Source organism: Pelobates fuscus, chromosome 4, assembly GCF_036172605.1.
Source record: "Pelobates fuscus isolate aPelFus1 chromosome 4, aPelFus1.pri, whole genome shotgun sequence".
Taxonomy (NCBI): domain Eukaryota; kingdom Metazoa; phylum Chordata; class Amphibia; order Anura; family Pelobatidae; genus Pelobates; species Pelobates fuscus.
The window spans coordinates 290,998,071-291,025,225 of record NC_086320.1 but is presented as its reverse complement, the minus strand read 5'-3'; the positions used below and the strand labels follow the sequence as shown (position 1 = coordinate 291,025,225).

Here is a 27,155-nt window from a genome sequence, read left to right as displayed (position 1 = left end):
ATCTCTATACATCATTTACTACCATAGCTCGAAAATAGTTAAACTTACACATCGTGTCCCACCAATTTGTCCATATGTAGATTTGTTTGTCTTTGTTTTTTTTAGATTCTTACAGCATTTTCATGCTATGTACTTATTAACCTACATGACCACTTTTCATACCTCATCCAACCTATTTCTGTAAGATTTAATAAGCGTTTCAATGACCCAGATCACTTATTATCCGAGACATGTTGTTTGACATGTTCTCCAGTTGTCATTTTAACTTTACTACCTCACCTTTACCACACATGGCATGTTGTTCGTCAATCTTCACAGCCCCTAAAGATATGCAGTCATTGCGACATTTATGAAACACCTGGTGCATAGCATATACAATGTAGACTTGAGCTTTATGCAGTTTTTTCAGCAATTGTCCTGCACTTTTTCAATTATCCCCTCGTCTAAAAACCCTTCCTACCTTACTTTGAAGTCTTCTTTTAAATCATCAGAAGAGTCAACATTAAAAAGTCTTGCAACATATGTTCCATAGTCTTTTAAAATTTAAAAAAAACAAGAATATTTATACTCTCTCATATTACCGTGTATTGGTTTTGCTTGAGCTGTCTTTTGTTCTCTAGGGTAGAAAATCTTAGCAAATTCCCTAGCACAATATAATTTGAGACAAACCTTGCAGCCATCATTAATTATGAATGATGGCTGACCTTGACACATTAGATACCTCTGAACTACATTTCCCAAGATGCATTCTTCTAGCAGTGCACCATAGGCAATGTAGATCAAAAAATTCTGTAGTAGCAAGGTTAGATATAGGAAGAAGTTAAATGGGGGAGGAGGAAATGTGTGCGCGTATTGTATGTAGCAGCAAAAAGTCCAGAAGACTTACAGTTGAGTTGGATAAAAAGTAATTAACTACAATTCTGTTTTGTGTCATGCTTCCTGTTTTTATTGATTTTTGCATATGGAACATTGCCGTATGCACTGTCTAGTATCGATCCACTTAAATCAAATTTAGGACATTTGGCCTTTTGTTTTGATTAGGCATCTCTGAATACATTACTCAGGGATTGATAACATGTTGGTTGCATTGTGAAATAAAATTTCATTTGTATTTTGCAGTATATGATCTCTTGTGGCATTTGATCATTTATGTACTGTGTAAGCTCTGAGACCGAGGAAGTGAGATTGAGTGAGTAATCTTGTGAATGAATGGGGATTTTGTTGTAGATATTTAAACAGTTCATAGCCTTATGGATCTGCTTTTATAATGTGAACATAGTATAGATATTTATGTAGTGTGTGTGTGTGTGTGTGTGTGTGTGTGTGTGTGTTTGTGTATATATATATATATGTATGTATATATATATATATTTATTTAAATAATACACGCTATGCCTTGTATCTCTTCTATTACATATTTTAGGTTAGGCTTAGTATTTAGCTGTGTAGCTGTTAATGATTCATGGAAGAGTTAAGATTGTGTAGGGGGTTAATGTTTGGTGTTAGTTTAGTGTAGTAGTTATTATGTAGTGATAGTATAGAGGTTAATTTTTAATCGTAGTCCACTGCAAGGAAAGGATTTTGCCGTAAAATTACTGCTAGTTACTACTATTTCAGCTGCTTGCATTACAATTGTGGTACCTGCCACTAGGGAGAGTAACTCCCACTAATCTTGGAAAGACCAGGGCATGCATGGTTCTTTTTATATTTAGATATATATATATATATATATATATATATCTTTTTATATATAAATATATCTATTTGAAGTAAACGTACGAGAAACATGGCTAACCTGTTTTAAAGAAGAAAAAACTGTCACAGTTATGGGTCCCTGGCTTTATATTATTTTTGTTTTGGCTTTTGTTCTGATTCTCGAATGATTGTTCAGTCCAGTTTAACGGAATATTTTCAGATATATGCTTTGGAATACACCAAACAATAGTTTTACAATATTTCAGAAGTATGTGTTCTTATGCCTTAAAGGAACACTATAGGGTCAGGAACACAAACATGTATTCATGACCCTATAGTGTTTAACCCACCATTTAGGTGGCTTGCCCCCCTTAGGCCCCTTATAAAAGTTTAAAACTCACCTTATTTCCACACGGGTCTGCTGATGCTGGCTCCGCCCCCTTTGTGGCATCATCAAAATGGCATAGGGAAAGCATTGGATTGGCTAAAATCGGCATGGGGCGGGGCCAAATGCCATTTTGGCCAATCAGGACCTCCTCATAGAGATGCATTGATGAATGCATCTCTATGAGGAAAATTCAGCGTCTCCATGGAGAGCGTGGAGACGCTGAACATCAGAGCTGCTTTTTCGGCAGCACTGACCCAGGAAGCCCCTCCAGTGGCCATTTAAGAAGTGGCCACTTGGAGGTGTCCCTAGAGGCAATGTAAACACTGCCTTTTCTCTGAAAAGGCAGTGTTTGTATGAAAAAAGCCTAAAGGGATCTATCATACTCACCAGAACAACCACATTAAGCTGTAGCTGTTCTGGTGACTATAGTGTCCCTTTAATTTTTTTCTCCTGCCTGATTTTACCAGTTCTCACCAATGCTTTGATATTTATAACCTTTTTATAAATGTACGTAATTGTCTATAGTAAGTAACCATGTCAACATTTACATAACACAAGTTCCATAAAGCCACTTCTGTTTGTGTAAAAAGAACTTTATGTATACACACAGAACTGTTGTAGGTGGGAGACGTACAAAATCTAAGTATTAGAACCAAAATAGGAAGTAAAGATATTTTCATTTTTGTAAGTTTGTATTAAATACTTTTGTAACTATGTTCTTATTGTATATCCATAGTTTTACTACTAAATTCATAATATACAGTAGGATAGAATAACAGTGTTTCAGGTTTTTGCTTAACACAGAAAAACTGTCCATTGATTCAGTGCAATGCAGTCTCCCACTGGCTGTTGCCCCTCATCTTTTGAGATAATTCTGATAGATGATCTCTCGTCATATCTAGTGCTTCTTATTGGGAACCTGGGGGCATGTATGGCACTTGCTGCTTTTTGCCAATCAGGTGCTTCATAGAAGCATGACATCTTCTATGACAGGCATTGACAGTGTTTGGCTATTCTGTGAAGACTTTTAATAATACTAATGTCTAGACAGAGGTATGTTTATGTAAAAATTATCAGAAGAAATCTAGACAACAAAACCATTTTATTAAAGGAACACTACAACCGCCATAACCACTCCAGTGCCAGTGTAAGTAGTCAATTAATTTTAGAACAATTTGACTTCTTATCTGGGGTTAGTTTGGCACCACTCACTTCCTCCACTACACCCACAAGCTCTTTGTTTGAACTAAGCCCAGCAGTGCAGGGCTGAGAGTGGGCAAATGTTGGGTCTGATTGGGGTTTGTATCGGATAATTATGATAATTCTTCGGTTTTTAAAAGCTAGCACACATCTGGCCAACTTGCCTTTAGTAAGACTGTCAGTGGCTTCTTGTGATAGGTAGGTAGGTGGGTGGTTCGATGGATGAACGGATGGATGGATACATCGATAGATAGGTAGATTTATACAGAGACAGATAAGGCATACACATATACATATTTTATAAGCATTGTCTCATCTATTGTTGTAGACAATAAATAAGTATGTGTTTTTTCCTATTATATATAAGTGGCAACGTGTATGTAATAGTTTTTTATTGGTAATTAATTCTTTACATTTGTTAAAAGAAAATGTAACCAATTAAACGTAACTGCTTGGGACTTTGTAGAAGTAAGTCCTTTACTCTTTAACAGCATGGACATTCATTGTACCTATTTTTTACTTAATGCATGTTTTTGCCTCTTTAAGGCCGTGGTTTGGAATTTGATGTGTAAAATGTGCCAAAACGTTAGATATTCATTTATTTTAAAAAGAGTGTTTCTTTGTATTTCTTGTTTTACCTCAGGGGAAGGCCTTTCCGCCTCCCGTAACTCATTGCGAGCAGAATCTCGCCTATCTCTCCTGCTCAATTATCTTCTACCTCCTTCAAGAGCTGGGACCCCAACAGGCTCCAGGCGTACTTCACCTGTGCCATCCCCCCAAAACACCCCTCCCCGGAGCCCTAGTTTCAATCGGCTGGCTTCTACAAGTTCCCAACAAAGTGAGCAGTGGGACCCTGTGCCTCACTCATTGGCTTGTGATGTTATTCCATCTGTAATAATTCACCCGCCTGAAGAAGACGTTGAGGAGCAGGAGATCCAGGAAGAGAAGAAGGAAAATGATGGCAATATTGACTCAGGCAACTATTTCACTTCTACCTGTGTGATGCACCTTGCAACTTCACTCACACTGGAATGCCTTTGAGCACATTGCTTAAGCATAAGTAATTAGCATTAGTTACATCCCTTGTGCATGCTTTTGAAGTTTGCAGTGCATTCATTAAGCTACTGCCATAAATATATTATATGTAGTCATAATTTAATCTCTCTTTGCAGTTTCCAGTTTGTTCAACGTAGGTTTCTAGAAACATGAAGAAAAGAGTTTTTGGGGCATTTTTTCCTTTTCTACTCTAATGCTATCCATTGCATTATATTTCATAATATTTCTAAGAGAAGTAAAGATTTTTAAAAAGCATGTATTCAGGAATAAAAATGGCATGTAAAGATTGATACTATTTTACCCCCTGCAAAGAGCCTGCGATTTAATTGAAACCATCCCATGTTTAAAGTAAACAAAACTACAGCAGAAAGAATTGCCTGAAAGGTTTGTTTTGAATAAAACAGAAAGGGCATTTATTTAAGAAGAGGAAACCATCACGCAGTAATATCTGTTGGGATCTTGTTTTTTTGTTTTTTCCATTATTTTGATATTTTTGCACAAGTAGTTCCTGTGTAGGAAGTGAACATTTAGAAATAAATACATAAATACATCATATGTGATATGATGTACACCCAGAATACATAATATTTTCATAGCATAATATTTTCCATGGTGAACATCCAAAGTACTTTGAAAAAAAATATCTAAACAGGAAACTTTAATGGAACACTATAGGGTCAGGAACACAAAAGTGTATTTCTAAACCCTACAATGGTAACAAATCATTTTAATTCCCCGCCCCCCCTTGTCCCCCTTTAAATTCAGCAAAAACGTGTCCACTGGCATCTTATGTTAAAAAGTAAATATACCAAATAGCTCAATATTGAAGATGTAAGCCTAATTGGGTCTATGTAATGAGGGAAAAGGTGGAGTCCAACAGTTTCTCATACTGCTGTATAAAAAGCCACCTCATGATATCCACCACTGGGCAGGTAGGTTTTACTGTGGGGTAAACCAGAAGAAACCCCCCTGTATAATATCCCACCTACTAGAGAAAGGTACAGGGTCTCAATCGGGAAATCCACAAGAAAAAAGTTCTAATGGGACTCCCCCATCTGTAAAGAAAGAGAGACCCCAGCACCCAAGTGAGGAACACCTTATAGGGAGTAAAGTGAAAAAAGAGAGAACAGATCCCTAAGTGTACCAAGTGAGGATTAAGGTTTCACACAGAACATAATCACCACAAACTATCCACTAAATAGAGTCTCTCAATCATGAGGAGCCAGATATATTGGTATTCAGGGGATAAGTAAAGGAGCAAAAATAATTGCTATTCCTGTTTACCTCGGCAACGCATGAAGCTAGTGCCTACCTGCACCAAAAATCCCTATAGACTACAAATAATATACTTAAATCAAACTGTGCATAGTGCTACCTAAGTGGGAAAAAAATATAGTGACAATGGAAAGAAACGCCCGACGTGCGGTTCGGCGTGCTCAGACGCTGATGTCAGGGGCAAAGTGACCGAGCTGCCGTTCCTGACCTCCTTAAAAACCCTACCATGTAATTAACCACTTTCGTGGGGCCCAATCCACTAGCAGGTAAATGTCTCCATCAGCTGATTAATAATTACATTAAGCTGTACTTGTTCTGGTGACTATAGTGTCCCTTTAAATATTTTTTATTCTTGATGAAGGAACTTTAAATCCTTAAAACTGCATGTAACAGATTCAGGAAATAAGTCGTCTAAATTCCTGTTTCAGTGTACTCTATGATCTAACACACCCTCTTGCAACATCACATATTGTTGCTTTCAAAATCAAGACTTTTTTTTCTCTTTTATTTTCTACAGTCCATATTTTAGAACATTAGTTAGGCTTGCTTGGAAACTGTTCTGTAAATCAGTATCTATTGATGTAATGGGTTTGTATTTGCTAGAGGGACCCTCTAGGCATCATAACCACTTAATCTCATCAAAGTGTTTTGAGTCCCCTGGTGCCTTCCAAATGTTAAGTATGAAATAAATTAGTAATTTCAATTGGTTTAACACAGAATGTGGGTCTCCAGATGCCTTCAGCTTTTCCCCTCTCTGTTACGTGGGATAACGATTCTCATTCAGCACTGGATGGCAGTGATTGGCTGAGAGATTCAGCAGGATCATTGTCATCCATGTCAGCTATGGATTGGTATGGCTAATGCAGATTTGCCTTAACCATATTTCAAGTGGGGAGGAGTAGCCATGTGGGCCCAAGGAACTTCACTCATTGTCAAAGTTTTTCTAAACATGTTAAAGGGACACTATAGTCACCAGAACAGCTACAGCTTATTGTATTTATTCTTGTGAATATACTCATTCCCTTCAGGCTTTTTGCATTAAACACTGTCTTTAAAGAGAAAATACAGTGTTTACATTACAGCCTAGGGATAACTCCACTGGCCACTCCTCAGATGGCCACTAAAAGGTGCTTCCTGAAGCAGTGCTGCAAAGTAAGCAGCACTGCCATTCAGTGGCTCCACCCTCTGCATGCAGACACTGAACTTTCCTCATAGAGATGCAGTGATTCAATTCATCTCTATGAGGAGATTCTGATTGGACAGGGCTGTGTTTGGCTTGTGCTGGCTCTGCCCCAGATCTGTCTCTTTGACAGTCTCTGCCAGTCCTATGGGAAAGCATTGTGATTGACTTACAGAATCACTTCTGATGATGTCAGCCAAGCAGGTGGATCAGAAGCAGCAGCTGCAGACTTGGATACAAGAAAGATTTCACTATATATAGCAGGGCAAGGTGGGGGGGGGGGGGGGGGGGGCTAGATGGTGTTTTAACACTATATGGTCAGGAATACATGTTTGTATTCCCGACCCTATTGTGTTCCTTTAGCACTGAGCAATGGGACTGCACTAGGGGATGCTAGCACCATAATCGCCTCCGTGGAGTTAAGTGGTTTTGTTGCCTGGACTGTCCCTTTAAACCTAGGTCCACCCGGGGGTTTTACTGTTCATTCAGATTTTTTAAATTGCTGTATGTCTAAAAAAAAAAAAAACCTTGTGCACATCAAGACAATGGGGAATTAATACTTTTGTATTACTTTTTCTAACTTTTGTTTCAACCTTGGCTGTAGGTTTTTCATTTGAATGAGAATTTTGGTATTTAAGATGTGAAAATAACAAAGGCCATTAGTAGCAACCTAAATTGCTGCTATGATTGTTGTTATTAGAGGTGTGATATTTTTGCAATGACCTTATTCTTTGTATAGATGACCTGGTATTGTGTATGGAGTGTTCTGCTTGCTTGCTCTAACTGTATTTAGCTTTGCATTTGTGTAAATATATCACTATGCTGGCATCCTCATCATGTGCAGCTGTGCTGTATGTGGCCATTGTTCCATTCAGGTAAAGTCCACACAAGCATGCTATCAGTTATGGATTATTGCAGTTTAGACATATGTATGTATCAGTGGTTGAGCTAATCAATAATATTGAGCAATTCTCGCATGTTCAAATTACCTGTGTAGCTGCTCACTCGGACCTCCTCGACCTGAAGATTCCAGCCCTTGTTGCAGGGTCAGATTATACAATTTAATGACTTTTATTTTCCTTTATATATATTTTTCAGTTTGGAAGAATATTTTAATATTTACACATTTCTAGAAACAGTATCAACACTATAAGGACAGCCTGTAATCACTTTTGGTATTTCATTCTAAATATTGCACCTTTAACAATAATGGGATTTATTTAAAAGTCTAGCAATTTGGGACATTTTTTAAAATTTCCAATTTGGGGAATTGAATGGCTATTTTTCTAAATGTTTTATTTGCCTGCAATTTGTAATATCCATGTCAATTCCCTATAATTCTTGGTTTAGTGAATCACCCCCATTATCAATACATTATTTTACATTTTAAAGTAAAACATTTTTGAGTGAAGAGAAACGGCAGTACACCAACAAGAAATCTGATATTATTTGCTACTGCTACAAGTAGATCAAACATAAGGTTTAATGTCATGTGCTATAGCAGACTCCATTACAAACTTGAGTGAGAGTGATGTGGTTTGTAAACATATTGTATTTGCTTCTTACATTTTTGGGCTATTTATCTATATGGTTGCCTTTGTGTCAGCTTGATTATTACTTTTTTTTCTAATTTTTTTTGTAATGTTTGCAACATGTTACAAGAGAACAGAGAAGTGGTTTATGGCTTAAGAATGGAAAAGCATCATGGGAGATGTCATTTTAGAAAAGCTGAGGAGCCACGCTTGTCCACTCCGGCACTAGTAGAATACTAACATCTCAGATTAAAGGGTCTCCAAAAATGGTTTCAGTACCACAACTTTTGTGTAGTTTAGGAATTACAAAATTCTTTGTTGCTAAAACCAGGAATATTGGTTGTGTTTGAAGGTGGATTTTAAAATCACTAAGTTAACCATTTTAGTAGTATTTATTTAATATTATATTTGTGAATATATACAATACTCTTTTTAAAGCACATCAAAATATAAAGTGCTTAATAAAAATGCCAACTAAAAACAAAAATTTTGGAATGTTGTGGTTATTTCACTGTTCTTACATACTTAACCCAGGAGTGAAGTATCCGACCCTCATCTTTTCTTTATTTTAGTGCCACATGGACTGCATTACACCTAGTTTTGAATGTGCTCTGTTTTCTGCACGTTTCTGTATTTTAATCAGTAAGAGAGAAAGAAGTGTGTGCATCTGTTAATTAATTTAGCACAACTGTTGTATTAACCTGCACAGTGCTTTCAAAACTTCACACACATTTCACTTCACCATGCACCCGACCAGCCCCCTACTACAGTTCTCTCTAACTAATATCTTTGTTTTAGGGCTGCTTTCTTCACCTCAGTCAATGCCAGCAAATATGGATATCGGAAAAGTGTCTGAGCTCAAACGAAATGGAACAGGAGGAAGCCAAGAAAATACTACAGTTGGCTCAAGCAAGGTACGCAATATGTTGGGGCGTGTAATCTCTGCCTTAGCCACATCTCCAGAAGGGGCCGGACTGCTCTAAAATGGCTTAACATTGAATGGAGGGACACTGCCAGGGGACTCCAGGCTCTATAATGAATTCAAAGAGATGAAATGGTTATAGTGGTCGCAGTGTCCCTTTAATGCACACCTGCAATCCAAGATTTGTCCGTGAAAGTGACTTTGAGCTCATGTGAATATTCTAACTAACTGCTCCACAATGCGCTTTGCATATTCAGTGATCATGATCCTTCACTGAACTGTACTCTTTCATTAACTGTCTCATTGGTAGTAGTTATGGTGCGAGGAGTGTAATGGAGCTTTTCCACAATAAGTAGCCTAACCATTTTAGTATGGTGTGATAAGTTACTGGGGAATGTGCTGATTGGCTGAGAGCACTCAGCCATGGAGTCCTGTCCTGCATGACTATACTTAGCTCTGTTGAGCTAATGGAATTCTCCAAAAGGAGCAACTCTAATGCCCTAGCAGTACCGAAGTACATTGTCAAACCATACTTAAAGAGACTCTATAGTCATTAGAACAACTACAGCTAATTGTATTTGTTTTGTTGAGTATAATCATTCCCGTTTTTGCAGTAAACACTGTGTTTTCAGAGAAAAGGCAGTGTTTACATTACAGCCTATGAATACCTCCAATAGCCACTTCTCAGATGGCTACTAGAGGTGCTTCCTGGGGCAGTGTGGCACACTATGCAGCACTGTGACATACAGTGTCTCCACCCTCTGCATGCAGACACTGAACTTTCCTCACAGATATGCATGGATTCAATGCATCTCTACAAGGAGATGCTGATTGGCCAGGTTTGTGTTTGGCTTGTGATGGCTCTGCAGGTAGGATATATGTTGTTTTTAACACTCTAGGGTCAGGAATACATGTTTGTGTTCCTGACCCTATGGTGTTCCTTTAAACTGGATGTAGTGGTTGTAGTGCTTGGAGTGTACCTTTAATGCATGCAGTATGATATAATCTGAGTGTCTTATGCTATGGGTATTGGGGTGAGTCAATATCTTTTTACTGGAACACCACTCTCCTTGCTCTGTCAGGAGACACAGTTCATGTCACCTGTGTAATATTTCAGCTCTAAATGTATAACACAAATAACAAGTGGTATTAGACTAACATGAAAAGCTCTATATTCTAAAGAAACGTGAACCTAAGATTTTGTTCAGTGGCCATTTATTTATCAGATAAATCTCGTGCACAGGCTTGCTTTGATTTGCTTGGCTTGCTACATTTCTATAATTCATAGTCAAGCCTATGTGTCGATAGATCTGGAGCTGCTCTAAATGTAGTTCTCTAACCTAGAATGACTGTTTGTACATATTGTATTTTTCTTGGGAATAGAACACCTTGTATGCTATCACAAAAAATAAGGTGGATTCCCTGAATCTATGTTTACTGTATACTCTGCTAGTGATACTGTATATTGAAGATAAAGGTTAAATGTAACATTCCTGTATTTGGCCTAGAAAACACAGTTATCTGGATTCACACATGTTGCTATTCTTTGAAATACTGTGTATACCATACAGTATAAGAGTGCATTGCTGGAATAATATATCAGCTTTAAAGGGACACTTTAGTCGTTTATACCCATTTGCTTTTTGTGAATTGGTTATAGTGCCTGAAGTCTGCTGGCAATTCCTTTCCATTCAGTGTTAGACCTTTTTTTGAGCTCTTAAACACTGAATGAGGGACTCTGGCTACCCCCACAGTTCTGCCCCATTGAATGTTAGGCTAGAGCAGCAATTACACATTTCTTTGTAGTCATATCCATTCATATACATAATGGTCACTCTGATAGGCTAAAAGCAGTCAGCTGACATTCTCAGCCAATCACAACTGGCCACTGCTGCTCAGGCTAATCGTTCCTCATTAGCCAAAGCATTACAGTGGGGTCGGGCTACTCAAGGCTCTTGTCTAGCATTTAAGCAAAAACATTTGAAACTGAATGATGGGACAGCTCCAGGGTACTCCAGACACTAAAACCATTTCAATTATATGAAGCAGATACAGTGCCTAGAGTGTCCCTTTAAATTGTGCTATTTTGTTTTTAATACAATATAATTACATTTGCATATTGCTAGTGAGTATAAATGTAATTTTGCTAGTTTGCCATGATTGTGAGAAAAATGCTTCACATTTTTACCTGAAGCTCTGATGTTCCGGTAAATAGCGCTGATGTTTTTTGCTTGGCCCGTCTTATTTCCTCGTGGGCAGGACTATGCATCCTGGCACTGTAGTTGTGGCACCCTTGTAATGGGACTCAAGAGGTCACCTGTAAGTTTCTTCAGATAGCTGTATTGATGTTGTTATTTCCTATTGCCAATCATGTCATATGTTTATGGTAAATATTCATTGGTGTCGTAGTCCCTATCAAATAGTTCACTGTCATTATACACAAACAACCTCTACTTAAAAACTAGCAAAAAGCTAAATGTATAATTCTTCATAAAAATAGTTTGATATTCTTATTGATTTTTTTTCTCTCCAAACTTTCAATGATTAAATATATAAAAACACGTAGTTATGTTTTGTTTGAGTCGTATGTGTTGTGTATAATTTCAGATTTTCTATTTATTTTAACAGTTTCTTAATAAATCTTATGAAGGTAATTTCCATGTGTATGGGGAATGTCTGTCATAGTAATGGTTAGTATCTAAAATCTGTATGTGAAAGGATCATTTAAATGTATCGGTAATCTAGAAAGATGAGGCACAAACCTGGGACAGTAAGACAGCCTTGAGACCATTGCTCTAACAGACAGTCCTTCTGAGAGAAGAAACCATGTTCCATTTCATTCCCCTCCAATAAAACAACTTCAGAATTGTAAATAAAAAAACAAAAAAAACTAAACTGTTTTATTTCCTAGGTGGACATGAACTTCATGAGAAAAATTCCACCTGGAGCTGAGGCATCGAACATTTTAGTTGGAGAAGTGGATTTTTTAGACCGGCCAATTATTGCCTTTGTAAGGTTGAGTCCAGCAGTTCTTCTTTCCGGTCTTACTGAAGTCCCAATTCCCACACGGTATGAGAAATCTGCTATAATGTAGTTATTGTATTTTATTATATCACTTTTGGGACTTTTTTTTTATTGACAAAACAGACCCACATGATGTACATTGTATTAGCTTGGAGATGCATTCTTTAAATGAAGCATTACCCAAGTGACCCATTCATCCACTGTAGTATATAGTATAACATTAGTTGAGCAAAACCCCTTTGTCAGGCACTTCCCAGTATTTAATATCCTGCAGTAATTTAATAAAATAATAATAAAAAAGACCTGGGGTCGGACAATCTGAAAATATTGTGCCCTTTCCACACACCACCCAACTTTTGTGAGTCTGAGTTCGTGAGTTGGAGGGGCTGGTGACTAAACGTGCGCTTTATACAACTAGCATCACGGACAATATGCCCACCCATAAAGTGGGCATGTCAACATGAGGTGCATGCGCTCCTAAAAGGGCTATCTATTCTCCAAGTGCTGGTGTAGTGCACGCATATGGGTTTAAATACCCTGAATTGAAATGCAAGTATAGTTGAAGCTCAAATAATCATGCACTTTCCATCAGTCTTCCCAGTATCAGGTCACAGAGCAAGTTTGTCGGGTGATTGGGAGGACTTAGGGAATGCTGTGGCTCATGAGGTCAGATCAGTTAGACAATCTTACTTGGAACCCAACCAGATGAGGACCACTGATTTAGCCTGCTAGTGCAACAGATTATGGCATAAAGTATTCTAGGGCTCCACTCACTCCAGCTGTCTATCATGAAATTACTAGTACTACTATTAAATTACTATTTTGTAGTATTTCTATATTTTTGGCTTTAACCGATTGTATAAATATTATACGTCATCAGATTATTGTAGTAAGTGCTACAAAATGTAATTGTATATTGGAAAGTAGATGGAGAAAACAGCGTTTTATAAACAATATATGTCACACTAGATATAACTGTGCATTCACTATGGTTGTAAGTACATATGATTCCAGTTTAATAAGTGTATAATTATTATTATTTCACAGTGGCACAGTTTTGACCAAACTTTTTGTGTGTTAAAGCACGGACGTTGTTTCCATTTCAGTGGTGAAGGAATTCATTTGATGGAAAATCAATTTGAATTCACACTTTTCTATTCTGCCGTCTGAGCGAATGAAATTTTATTAACAGCAGTTATCCATAGATCAATATTTTGCAGTTTTCCATCTGCAAGCTAATTTAATTACAAGACAACTGTATGCTCAAATAGAGCTTTACTTTATTTTATTTTTATTTCATACCCTCGCTTGTGGCTATTAGCTGCAGAGCAATTTGAATTTTATGTTTTCTTTGTGCGTGCAATTGACAGATTTTTATTAATGGTGAAACGTTGCATCTCAAGAACTATGGGGAGAAAGGTCCACCTGTTCACTCAAACTAGACCACTAAAAATAGGTCTAGTGTAGGTGTATTCAGAAAGCGGAGCCAGCAAATTGCACTTTCTTTTTCTTTCCTGTGCCAGGAAGAAGGAGGCTAAATTATAATCTTGATCTGTTTATTGTTTCTTCTCCACCTACCCACTAACGTGGTACAAGGGGCACTTGTTCTATTTTCTATGTGGCCATCTTCTCTTAAACATAGAGTGAGGGAGAGCTCAACTCACAATTCCTTTATTGGTTAGTAGGGCTTAACTCAATTTCTAACTGCTTTTGAATTTTTACTCTCTTGGTATTCAGTTTGGTATGTCTTGAGATACAGACCTATGATTCCTAGTTGTAGCGTAGGGGACAGACTTGATCATTTTTTTGCAACAAAATTGAGGGTTAAAAACTGGTGAAGTTGCAATGATTTATTTATATGTGAGTTTGCAGATTTAAATGAATATATTTATTTAACTTAACAATTAATTAATTTACGAATAATAAGTGAATAATTTTCACCAAGTCTGCTATTTTACCCAGTATTGTGTAACCCAACTTCAATGATCTCCCAAAGCTCCACAAATTATTTACCTCCTCAGCTAAAAGGAATGCCTAGTGTACATCTGGAAAAGTGTGGGGTTCAAGTATGTTGAACATACTTTTTTACTGACTACGACATAATTTTTTTTTTAATTAATGAAGATTCAGTTTACTTGTTATACAATGTTTGTCTCCTGTTAATAATAATAATAATAATAACATAAGGGCAGAGTACAGAATATTTGATAGAGTCCTAACCTCAACATCTGAGGAAAGGGATTTAGAGGTGATTACTTCTGATTTAAAAGGTAGGCAGACAATGTAATAGAGCAGCAGGAAATGCTAGCAGAATGCTTGGTTGTATAGGGAGAGGTATTAGCAGTAGAAAGAGGGAAGTACTCTTGCCATTGTACAGAACACTGGTGAGACCTCACTTGGGAGTATTGTACGCAGTACTGGAGACCGTATCTTCAAAAGGATATTGATACCTTAGAGAGAGTTCAGAGAAGGGCTACTAAACTGGTTCATGGATTGCAAGATAAAACCAGGAAAGGTTAAAGGATCTTAACATGTATAGCTTGGAGGAAAGACGAGACAGGGGGGATATGATAGAAACATTTAAATACATAAAGGGAATCAACACAGTAAAGGAGGAGACTATATTTAAAAGAAAAACTACCACACCAAGAGGACATAGTCTTAAATTAGAGGGACAAAGGTTTAAAAATAATATCAGGTAAAGTATTACTTTACTGAGAGGGTAGTGGATGCATGGAATAGCCTTCCAGCTGAAGTGATAGAGTTTAACACAGTAAAGGAGTTTAAGCATGCGTGGGATAGGCATAAGGCTATCCTAACTATAAGATAAGGCCAGTGACTAATGAAAGTATTTAGAAAATTGGGCAGACTAGATGGGCCGAATGGTTCTTATCTGCCGTCACAGTCTATTTTTCTAGTTAATAACCTTTTAATTTCAACAGGTTTTTGTTTATTTTATTGGGCCCTACTGGAAAAGCTGCACAATACCATGAAATTGGAAGATCAATAGCAACTTTAATGACTGATGAGGTAAATGTTATTTATTTCTCATGTTCAGCTTGATTGTGGATAAGCTTATTGGACTGTTCTCCTTATAACCACTCCGTGATATGCAGCATCGAGTCAATCTTACATAACATTTGTGAATATAGACATCTGCAGAGCCAGTGTTTGCAATCTAAACCAAACATGCTTATATGTATGTAGGTACTCTCTATACTTCTATGGGATAATGGATTTGGGCAACTTTAGTAAAGGGTAGCAGGACTGACCGGTGGGACAAGAAACAGTAATACATGACTAAGGCTATGGCTGAAAACCTAAAGTGTAGTACATACAGTATAAAGGGACAGTAGGTTGGAGAATGGAAATGTAGCATTTAGCAATGGAAACTTTGCTCTGATTTTCTTTTCTTTTTTTTTTTATTGTAACTAAGAAATCTAAATATATAAAAACGACCTAAGTATGAGTCAAAGGCTCCTCAATATAATTGAAGTCCACGATCCCCACACTGAATAGTATTAGAGAGAGAAGTTGTAGATCATTGACAGCAAAAGAGAAACAAGTTGACATATCTTTGGTCTACAGTACAAAGAAAAAAACAACTTCTATACAACATGAGCACTCTCTTCTTTATAATGTCTCAACTTCAGATTTTCCATGATGTTGCTTATAAGGCAAAAGACAGAAATGATCTTCTTGCTGGAATCGATGAATTTCTAGACCAAGTGACAGTCCTACCTCCTGGAGAATGGGATCCATCTATACGTATTGAGCCACCAAAAAGTGTTCCATCTCAGGTCAGAGCTATTCATAATGAAGTCACAAATTAACACTACTTTTCATATAGTCTGCATTACATATGTGTTAATGCCAGCTTTAGAAAGTGTTTCAGCTCATCTTGAAATTTCTAGACGATGAGATTAATTTTGTAATGTATGAGTCCTACTATTTTCGTTGCAGATCTAGTATAAAGTAAGTAGTTCACATAAGATTGGTGGTCTTAGCTATACTTTACAGTGCTGTCCACTACAATTGTAGGAGAAACGAAAGATCCCAACCGTCCCAAATGGTTCAACTCCCATAGGTGAGATGTTGAAAGAAGAGGAGCATGAAGCTGGTCCTGAGCTCCAAAGAACTGGGAGGTGAGTTTTGTTGTCTCTTCTTCGTAATATTGAGAAGAAGTACATGTGTATAGGCAAAAAAAAAATTGTTCCATGAGTGCTTGAGAAGTATAAAATGTAATTGTATGTAAAAATTATGAAAAATATTTTGAAAACTGTATCTAAACCACAGACAGTCATGCTTACCGCTTCATTAGTTAGCTAAGTTTAATTAATCTGGGAAGTAATTTTACTGCCTTATTAATAGATTTGTGAGCAAACTTACTTCAACTCTGACCTATCTATGAGAATTTTGAGAAAACTTTTAAAAATAGAAAGTTTTAGCAAACTGTGGCTTTTTCATGGAACAAATATCACATCTACTCATCTTTGTTGAGTTTTCATTTCCTGATACATATTGCCCTCTAAAATAGAATGTGAAATTCTTCACGTTTACAGAAATCTGAATCTGTATTTATTATAGCTTGATTCAGTGGCATATTATATTGACCTCATCTCGAGAACAGTATAAGACAAAGGCAATACAAAAAAATCTACATTGCCAATACTATTTTGATAGCTTAGTAGATTAATAAAGGAATTAGTGGTTCCCCACTTTTTCTGTAAGTGTTCATGGACATCTAGCATCAAAGTGTCCCAAGCTAGTTTCTCAAGCCTAATGAAAGAAAACAAATAGCTAGAATCCTGCAGTGTTCAGTTTGACGAGTTTCATCTCACCTATTTAGGCTTTTTGGTGGTTTGATGCTTGACATCAAAAGGAAAGCACCTTTTTACTTGAGTGACTTCAAGGATGCATTAAACCTGCAGTGCCTGGCCTCCGTTCTTTTCCTATACTGTGCCTGTATGTCTCCTGTAATCACTTTTGGAGGGCTCCTGGGAGAAGCTACACAAAACAGAATAGTGAGTACAAAGAAAGATTGGTAGTGGCCAGGCTGTTAGACTTTCCAAAGAAGGTGTCCATGTGTATTTTGTCTCACGTGTTCATGCTTGATCCAAAGAGTTTACCCACAGTATTTGACCTTCCCCTGCTCATGATAACTGCTGTGGCAAGCTTGGGTGAGACCAGAAGATGCAAGGTAAAATTTGTTTTATCCTGAGTTTCAGGATGTCTTTAACATGGTGGAGACACAGCACTTTCCGCTGACTGCTTTACAATGGAGAGTGTTATGTGGTGTGTATTTACTTGGTTTTGTCTTTTTTTATTTTCTTATTTTCTTATGGTGAATGGGTATTTCTGATCTCTTAGAAGTCAAGTGTTTTAAAGAGCTTGGTCATTGCTAAATGCATTGGTTTATACACATGAGCAGTTGTCTTAAAGGGGCATCCAAGGCACCCGCACAAGTTTAGTGTAATGTTTAGATGAGATATTTATAAATATTTTATTTTTACTATAGTCTTCCTTTTTTGTTTTGTTTTGTTTTTTTTACTAATTGGTGCTAATTAAGTTTGCTTTATAAACCTACAATTTCTTCCCCCGGCCTTTCATCCAAAAAGGTTTGTCTTTTTTGTTTTACTCCAAAACGACCGCTATGCCCATAGACCATGGTCTATAGGAAAAGCTCATCAATGCTATAGTAAGCACTGGCTTGGTGACAGATCATTGAAAGTCATATATTATATTTCAGTATATTTGATTTAATTGCTTGCATATTTTAATGAATTCCATATGTAATGAATTGCATTACTCTCCTTTGTCATGTTTTTATATTACATTAATTTATTCCCATAGTTAACAAATATGTATTTGTGAGGTACGGAAAATAAAGTTTTTGTAAAAATTCAAACCTCTTTATCATGCAATTGAGTGTCTCCATGTTAGTTCCCTTTCAGTCATTGTTATAAACTCTGTCCTTTGTATCTGGTAGTCAGCATAGGGAAAGCATACAGAGAAGAGGAAAATTAAAACAATCTCATCAAAAGTGTGGATGTCTGGAATGCCCCTTTAATATAACTTTTTGAAATATAAATATTATTTGCAGCCGTCATGAGTACTCTGGAGTGCTGTACTATAAGGTCCACTTTAATTGTTTTTTTCTCAGGTTACAGTTTGTCAATTTTTTTTTCTTTATGCAGGAAATTTCTTTTTAAAAGGCTAATTTTATTATTTCTCCGACATTCCATAAATATTGGGATAGTTTTCTTTTTGTACTCATTCCCTATGTTTAATCCAGTTCAAACCTCACATCTAGATATTCATATCCCTAACCTACTGCTACCAAAGCCATAACTTCCAGTATAACATTGCCCCATTCCTTTTTATTTGGGATTACAGAGAAGTAGCTTTAATGTATGCTTTAATGATCTCGGGTATGTTGACATCTTTCTGCCTTTGGGGGGGTGGAAATAGAATTAAAAGTACGGTAAATGATTTCCAATTATTTGTTGGTTTAGGCCTAAATGGTCAATTTAAAGCCTTGTTTTTATTTATTTATTTATTTTCTGTTAAAGAAACTGCTTCAATAAGAGGCTTTTTGTTGTTGGATTGAGATTATGGAATTTCTAATTTGGCAGAAGTTACCCGATTGACTGTTTTAGTGTTTTATTTTATTTTTCTCTTGAGTTCTTCCTCAATCCTAAATTTACAGATTTAACCAGTCTGTACTTTTGAAAATTGATAGTTATTTACCTAAATTTTATTACTTCACTATTTTTGTTAATATATCAATACATATTTAAGTTGCTTCATCTAATTTAAATTATAAGTCACACAAATATACATGTATTATTCAGTAAAAAGCACAGAAGAGATAATAAATAAGCCCTAACCATGAGCTGTTAATACAAAGATGGCAAGGGCAGAGAAATGGCTAAAAAAATAAGAGATAATCTTTGTTAAATATGACACATTCTTTAAGAATATAAAGAAGAACCAGTATTTTTTTTTCTTTCTTTGTCTGCTTTTTTTTTGTGAGGTTTACTACTATTGGTAATACAGGCACATTTACTCTTTCTCTTTATCATGGGCCTAGGTAGTCTAAGAGTATTTGTCAATTTATGTGTTGGTTAGTTTTTTCACTTACGATATAGTAGGCTCACGTTTAGATGAGCCAAGGTGATTACTAGGGCTTTTCTCAATTTATTTATATACCTCTATCTACATTAGTACTTACCTAATCTGTTGTATTTAGCTTGATTAAGCATGTAGATTTTGTTGTGTTATATCATAGATTTAAGGCGTAGCCCTTTTTTGGACTCTGTAAGTATAGGAATATTCTGCCTACTCTTTTTATTATTTACCTGCAAGTCCTACTTAATTTGTAAGTGGTCTGTAGATTTGCGCTCTCCACTTCCTGCTGTTGAGACCTTTTCCTGTTATATTCTTTATGAGTCTGCTCTTTTCAAGAGTATAGTGGCTTATACTTTACTGTCTCAGGACTGGATTCATGATTTCTTCACAGTATAAATTGTATTTTAAATATGTGTCACATTTAATGAAGATTATCTTTTATTTTTAGCTCTTTTCCTTTTTTTGCCATATGTGTTTTTCCAGCTTATAGTTAGGGCATATTTATTATTTATTTTGTGTGTTTTATCGATTATCAGGGTTAGCTTTTTTGTGAAAAGATTCTGCTGGTTCTGTGCTTTTGTTTTTTGTTTTTTAGGTGTAATATTAAAATTGATAGCCTCTATAGTGTATAACCTTTTAAAATATATTTCCTTTTTGCAGGTTAATGTCTTTTAGGTTTGTGTGTTTTGAATGGCCATTGTTTTAATATTTGAATATAGTTTGTGTTTTGTACTTATTTTCACTGTTTGTATGTGTTTCCTATTTTTATGTGTACTTTTATAGTATACATATAGTATGTGACCAAAACATCTTAAAACAGTGCAACAAGATAGTATTTTTCATCCCAAACAGAGTGCAATCGAGTCTCTTTTTGGAGCATCCTTAACGGGTATTGCCTACTCTCTTTTTGCTGGACAACCTTTAACAATATTGGGCAGCACGGGCCCTGTTCTGGTTTTTGAGAAGATATTGTTCAAATTCTGCACGTAAGTATACTTTACTACATTTTTTTATTTTAGATTTGTACCAATTTCTAGTATTTGCATGACGTTTTTTTTTTTTAAAAAAATACCACTTTGCCTGGTATCTGTATTGACTTCTTCAAATCAGAGCATGACAAATCTGCAGTGCTGGTTTATTGCGACACAGAAATGAGAAATCTTGTGTCCCTGTTGGGCTTCCCTGATCAGCCCTTGTGGTTGTCATGGGAGCAAGCTGCCACTGCATGCTCTATTACAGAGACAGCTTTTCTGCTCTTCTTCTTTTGCTCAACCTGACTTACAGTTTAAGGAGGAATTAATGTGACAATATCTTCTCTTGTCTTTAAAAATCAATATGCGCAAGGATAAGAGAAAAGGTTGTGTATGCGACAAAGTGTCACTGCCAATACAAGTGAGCTGCAGGAGGTGGGGCCAGAGAATTGGTTCAATTAAAAATGTGTCTGTGTGATATGTTGTCTCTTTGTATGTGTGTGTGTTTGTATATGTGTCCCTATAATAGCAATACCAATTAATAGCAGAATTATGAGTTACTAGATAAATAAATGCTATAGGATACCAGTTTTTCTTTTATAAGTATTTTAAACTGCTGTATAAAGAGAGATGAAATAACATTCTTGTAAACCAAGCTTATACTCTACTTAAAAATCTGTATTTTTTGCTTGTGTATGCTATAGAGACAAGAAGATTTTATATACTGTATATATATATATATATATTTTAAAGTTCCATTTAATATGTATTTGTTTGGATTTGAAATTGTGATCCTAGTTTGTGATTTTTGTAATTTCCATTGTCAATTAATACCAAGTTTTTAATGACAGAGATTATGGCCTGAACTATCTTTCACTGCGTACAAGTATTGGTCTGTGGACAGCATTTCTGTGTTTGGTGCTGGTGGCAACGGATGCTAGCAGTTTAGTTTGTTATATTACTCGGTTTACGGAAGAAGCATTTGCTGCTCTTATTTGCATTATATTTATTTATGAAGCATTAGAGAAACTGTTCGACTTGGGAGAAAAGTATGCCTTCAACATGCACAATGATATTAATCTGCTCACAACATACGAGTAAGTATGACTAATGATTAATGTTTCACTAATGTGGCCAAATCTTGATCACTTTTTGTTTATGTGAATTTTATTCAACTTTTAATTCAACATTCACATCATAGTTGATTTAAAAGAACACTGTAGTGTTAGGAACATAAAGATATATTCCTCATATTAACATGTTCTGTAATGCTAAAGATATCTTTGCTGACATTACATGTTTTTCCGTCCTTAATGTAATGCTTATTGTTTGTATAGAGTAGAATATGAATAAATGTATTATTAAAGGGTAACTTCCCCAGATTTGCAATATTATTTAACAAATGTGTTTTTTTTTTCTTGTGTGCAAAATAAATGTAAAAATCCCCCACTCCTCTCTGCAATTGAGAACCTCCATCGGGCCAATCGTTGTTTTAAGCTTTTTTTTTTTGCACATTGAAGTCGGTGTAGAAACATAGACAGAGGAGGAGACATGAAACAGTGCTTTTGTTTCATTTGTGCCCTGACTGCATTTGTAATAAACTGGATTACAATTTAATTTGCTAAATTGATAAAAGAAAATGAGAATCACATTAAAAAAGTGTGAGAAGTCAGGGTACGTCTTCAACTATAACAGACACTGTTTTTACTGAGCTCTTTCTACCAGCTGGGAAGCCATGACTGCAGTATAGATGTTTTCGTGCTTGAAAAATGCTCCAAAAAAAGACTTATTATCCTACATCTCCTGTTTTTAAATATGTTCCAGCTGTAGGTGTTCTGAGCCAAGCAATCCCAGCAATAATACCCTACTTATGTGGCAGGAAAACAATGTCACGGCCAGTGAAGTTCCATGGGAAAATCTCACAGTGTCTGTAAGTATCTAATAGAAGCAGGGTGAGATATATACGGTATTTAAAATTCCTTTTGTGCTTAAACGGACTGTTGGTTTGTACCCCCACTATGCAATGTTTCACACCCAAGATTTTGATAAATGCTGAAATTACTGATTTAATATTGTGAAAATTGTGATATTTTTATATGTATAATTTATCATTAAATATAACCACATTTAAAAAAAAAAAAATCAGTTTAAAACTTTATCCGAATTTTTTAAAATTATTTCATAAGCTTATCCAACAATATTAAATTGAAAGTCATAATGTCCATGTCCAGAACCCTACACAGTTTTGTAATTATTCATAGGTTTCAGATAGTACAAAATATCAGTAGATATACTATATTATAATCTAGCATTTCTAACACTCATATGCAAAGTGCCCATCAACTTACAATATATAAGGTCAGTACCAAAAGTAATGGCAACAAATGGAGGTCAAGACTGTTGGATATGAGGACAACTTAGAAAATTACATTTTTATGATGGTCAAATAAGCCATTGGTGAGATATTTTGGAAGCAATCAGAGATTAATTCAGATAGATGGTTCATCATTACCATGAGCATTTTGAAAGAAAGTGTTGGATAGGTTGCAGATGGTAGTTTAAAAAATATAGATCACTTAGATGGTTTAGTTATACTTTAATATAAAACAAGTCTTTAGTGTAGTGTAGAAAGGCAACAAGTACAAGTAACAGTGAAGCACATTTTGCTTTTTATATCTGCATATGAGAAAAAACAGATAGCATTCATACATAGGAAAAAAAAAAAACATTGCTATAAGCAGTTAATGTATATCTACAAAATGTGTAGTGTCCCATATTTTATTGGTAGCTAATGTCACACACATACACAATTGAATTATACATTTACTGAAAAGCTCCATACATGCTTTGTGAATGTAACTACTTTCAAGTGTTGAACTATAGACTGCTTATAAATTATGTTTTGTATTATCTTATTAAACGCTCTGTTTTGTTAATAAATGCGTTGCCAAATGGAATATTTAGAAGGCAGAGATGAGGAATAGGTTGAAGGCATAATATCTGTTAAAATAATGTTATGTCTTTCTGGGTAAATATCTGAGGGTGTAGAAAGCTCCAATGTAATGTTGATTAAAAATACTTTTCTCTATAGAGAAACAATGTGAATTTATTTCCACCATCTAGGAATGCACTCTAGCACATGGCTCATTCGTTGGCACAGCGTGTGGACATCATGGTCCTTTCATACCTGATGTGTTTTTCTGGTCAGTCATCTTATTCTTCACAACGTTCTTACTTTCGTCCTTTCTCAAACAATTCAAGACAAAGCATTATTTTCCCACCAAGGTAGGATTTATTTTTTGTTTAAACTCTAGATCATTTATCCCAAAGATATCTTGGAAATGTTTAATTGTCTTTTATAATAAATCTAGACAAATCATTTTAATATTTTCTACACACTGTATAAAGTGTTACCGATGATCGCCGTTCTATAGACATGTTGTAGAATATTTTTTAATTGAAAATAAACAAATTGCGAGTATGTTTGTAGAAGATTTGTATGACGATAATAATGATTTAAGTTACTAAAGGGAGTGTAAACATCTAACTGGAAAAATAAATCTCCAGTTCAGCAATTTTTCGCTTGGCTAATTTGGCGTATGCTTTGCTATTCCTTTGTGAATTCTTTACAATACTTGATTTAATGAAAAAACCCAAAATGTTTAGTGCTATGCTAATATGTACCTATATGTGTCTAGTAATAAGTAATGTGGTTCTTACTGGTTCTAGGTGAGATCTACAATCAGCGATTTTGCTGTGTTTCTAACCATCTTGATCATGGTGCTGATTGATTATCTCGTCGGTGTTCCTTCCCCTAAACTTAATGTTCCTGAGAAATTTGAGGTAACTAAATTGCTTTCTTTCTTTTTAATACTTTACTTAAAGTGATTTCACCTCATTTAAATAATTCAATTAGGCAACTGTAAACTACCCTTATTATTGCCCACACCGAGCTGTGGAATGTCTGTCTAAACGCAAACTGGTCTGAACGCTAAATTTCCTATTCTCTTTAAGGAAAACTCAACCCCCCAAAAAATAATAACAATTTAGCTGATATACCTGATAAGAAAACTTACATGTATTTTATTTTGCATTTTTTTTTTAATGTGGTGGTATATGAAAGAAATTAGCTTGCAATAGTTGCAGTTCTAGTATCTGTAACTACTGCAAGCCTTACACTTTTACTTGCCATAGATATCCATTGAGAAGCCTCTGTGGTGTAGCCACGCATCAGCTTTGCATTCACACTACTCAGTGAGCCGTATTACACCTCATTGAGAAGAATTAGCAAGCACGCACCAGTCAAGCGCACCTGCTCTTCAGTTAGCTCAATGGAGCTAACGGAATCAGAAAGAAACCCTACAAATGACACAATTAAGGCACACTCCACACACATAAAGCACTTCAGAAAGCCTTTAAATGTGAACTGACATTTCCCTGTTTTTTTAATATTGTGTTTGCTTGTTTCCTATATTTTGTACATATGTGTTTGTGAGGTCTGAAATTAAATGTTTAAATCCACACCACTGTATTTATATCTGTGACTGAGAGCATCTTTCTTGTCTCCCTGTTAATGATTGTTATAAACTTTGCCCTTTCTGTCTGTCAGTCAGCATAAAGAAATTATGTTTCTGTTTTTCCATTGTAATGCATTCCCTGGTTGTGTCAGGATGGTACTTTACTGTGATGTCAGTTATCAAATATTTCATACACAAGACAATAGAGCAGGGGTCCTTAAACTTCGGCCCCCCAGATGTTGCTGAACTACAACTCCCATGATTCTCTGGCTATCTATGTAATTCAAAGAATCATGGGAGATGTAGTTCAGCAACATCTGGGGGGCCGGAGTTTGAGGACCCCTGCAGTAGAGCATCATTATGGATGATATTCACTGTTTTATTCAATGGTGTAATTTCCACAGAAGTGATGAATCCTCTTTAAACAACTTAAAACAACTCATCATTGATTGAAGTAACTAAGGGATAACTTTATGACTGATTTGGCACAATTGGTTATTTGTGTCGAAGGTAAAAGTGGAACTGTCCCATTAAATATACATTAAATATAATAACTTCCTACCGTTTAATATTTAATTCTGTTAAAAAAAAAAAAAACACCTTTTGCACACACCGAACCTGTGTCTTGAGCTTAGGCTACAATTGTGAAAAAAGAAAGTATCAGATAAAATCCAATAAATATTTCAGGAGTGGTATACCTTTAAATGGATATATAGCAGAAATAAACAGACATCAAAATAGCTAGTAAGAATAAATAATAAAACAATATGTGGAGATGTGTTAAACTACATAATATTGTTATCAAGTCAAATGAAATATAAAGTGTCTCTATATAGATACAATAGTATCTTTCAAATGAAAGTTCACAGCAGTCCGTTTTTTGTAAGCTATTACAGCTATTTCCAGTTATAGACAAACTGGAACAATAAAGCTGGATGAGCTGAATTGATATAGTACAGATTTATAGATTTAAGCAAGTTCTGCAATATATATAATATTATAAAAATGTACCTGATATGGAACAAAGTGTAATAACTACCAGATCATAATGTGTGGTCTGTAGTTTAGTAGATAAATTCTCCTTTGCTAGTGGAAAGTGAATACAGATCCAAAGTGCTTACTGCATTAAAATCCGTTTATTGGATAAAAAGTTAAAATGAGCACTCACAGTATTGCAAAGAGTTTCTGGTGCTTAACTGGAAACTGGAAAGTTCGGCGTTAGCAGCTTGATTTCTTCAGGTCTGCCGGCAGATGAATGGACCTGTGGATAGCCGCGTGCGTGTCACTGATCTCCCTGCGTTCCAAGTGAAGCCCGGTCTTCTTTGCGATGGGTGCCAGAAAGTGATTGAGTTCCTTTAGCCGTTTTTTGTACTCTTAGATTAAGGTCCATATTTGGACCTTACCCTTTTCATTTTTAATTTAGGCTACAATTGTGCATCTAACCACCTTCTCCTGCTTGACTAATTTTATATTTTTGTGTTTACTTTTTGTAGCGTAATTGCTCCTGTTATTCCAAAAATTCAAAAAAGGGCTTAAAAAAAATCGATTTCAAAATATTATTAGGTTTTGTTAATCTCAAGTTGTCTTGTTTGATATGCTCACTTTGTTCCTTTTAGTCGAGACCAGTTTATATTTAGCCTGTGTATCAGTCATGTCTTCTTACTACTGGTATTATACATTTGGTGTTAAAGCCGCTCTGTCACCATCTAGGGTCTTTGCATATTTTGCAAAGACATCCGATGGTGACTTTGCCACTTGTTAGAGGGGTGGCCTGGGGATGCAAGGAAATGTAAGGTAAGGGGATGTGTATGGAAGACCTCCATAGACTGCCTTTTTCCTCACAGCCGTCACTAGTGACAGTGGCAGTCTGTGTTTTATCAGATGTAGGAAAAATGCATTAGACATAGTAGTCCATACTTTGTCAAATGATATCTCTTGACTGCGTTTATATTTCAGTGCCAGCAGTCTTTGTTTTGAACTATAGGTACTCTGAGTTTGTGGCTCCTGCTCCCAGGTTCCCCAGTATTGGCAAAAAGAATGAAGTAATCAATTAAGTTTATGTATTTATCACTTATTGTGTTTTCTTTGCAAGCCCACTCTAAAAGACAGAGGGTGGATAATCGATCCCCTGGGGGAAAATCCTTGGTGGACATTACTGGCAGCTGCAATACCTGCCCTTCTTTGTACCATCCTCATATTCATGGATCAGCAGATCACAGCTGTAATTATCAATCGGAAGGAGCATAAGCTGAAGGTATTGTTCT

At 35.9% G+C, this 27,155-nt stretch overlaps 1 protein-coding gene across 14 annotated transcripts in view; it reads left to right on the top strand.

Moving 5' to 3' along the window:
* Positions 1 to 27,155, top strand: part of SLC4A7 (solute carrier family 4 member 7) — a 551,990-nt gene that overhangs the window by 104,409 nt on the left and 420,426 nt on the right. For 8 of the 14 annotated variants that reach the window (XM_063452201.1, XM_063452197.1, XM_063452200.1 and 5 more), the window contains exons 7-19: positions 3,927 to 4,259; positions 9,125 to 9,240; positions 12,160 to 12,317; positions 15,215 to 15,302; positions 15,926 to 16,072; positions 16,314 to 16,417; positions 17,122 to 17,296; positions 20,256 to 20,389; positions 21,226 to 21,471; positions 22,199 to 22,304; positions 23,498 to 23,659; positions 24,104 to 24,217; positions 26,984 to 27,145. In XM_063452201.1, the coding sequence (XP_063308271.1) occupies positions 3,927 to 4,259; positions 9,125 to 9,240; positions 12,160 to 12,317; positions 15,215 to 15,302; positions 15,926 to 16,072; positions 16,314 to 16,417; positions 17,122 to 17,296; positions 20,256 to 20,389; positions 21,226 to 21,471; positions 22,199 to 22,304; positions 23,498 to 23,659; positions 24,104 to 24,217; positions 26,984 to 27,145 (2,045 nt within the window). Of the gene's footprint in view, positions 1 to 3,926; positions 4,260 to 9,124; positions 9,241 to 11,507; positions 11,568 to 12,159; positions 12,318 to 15,214; positions 15,303 to 15,925; positions 16,073 to 16,313; positions 16,418 to 17,121; positions 17,297 to 20,255; positions 20,390 to 21,225; positions 21,472 to 22,198; positions 22,305 to 23,497; positions 23,660 to 24,103; positions 24,218 to 26,983; positions 27,146 to 27,155 lie in introns of all 14 variants that reach the window. The other 6 variants (XM_063452205.1, XM_063452204.1, XM_063452206.1 and 3 more) reach the window with 2 other exon arrangements.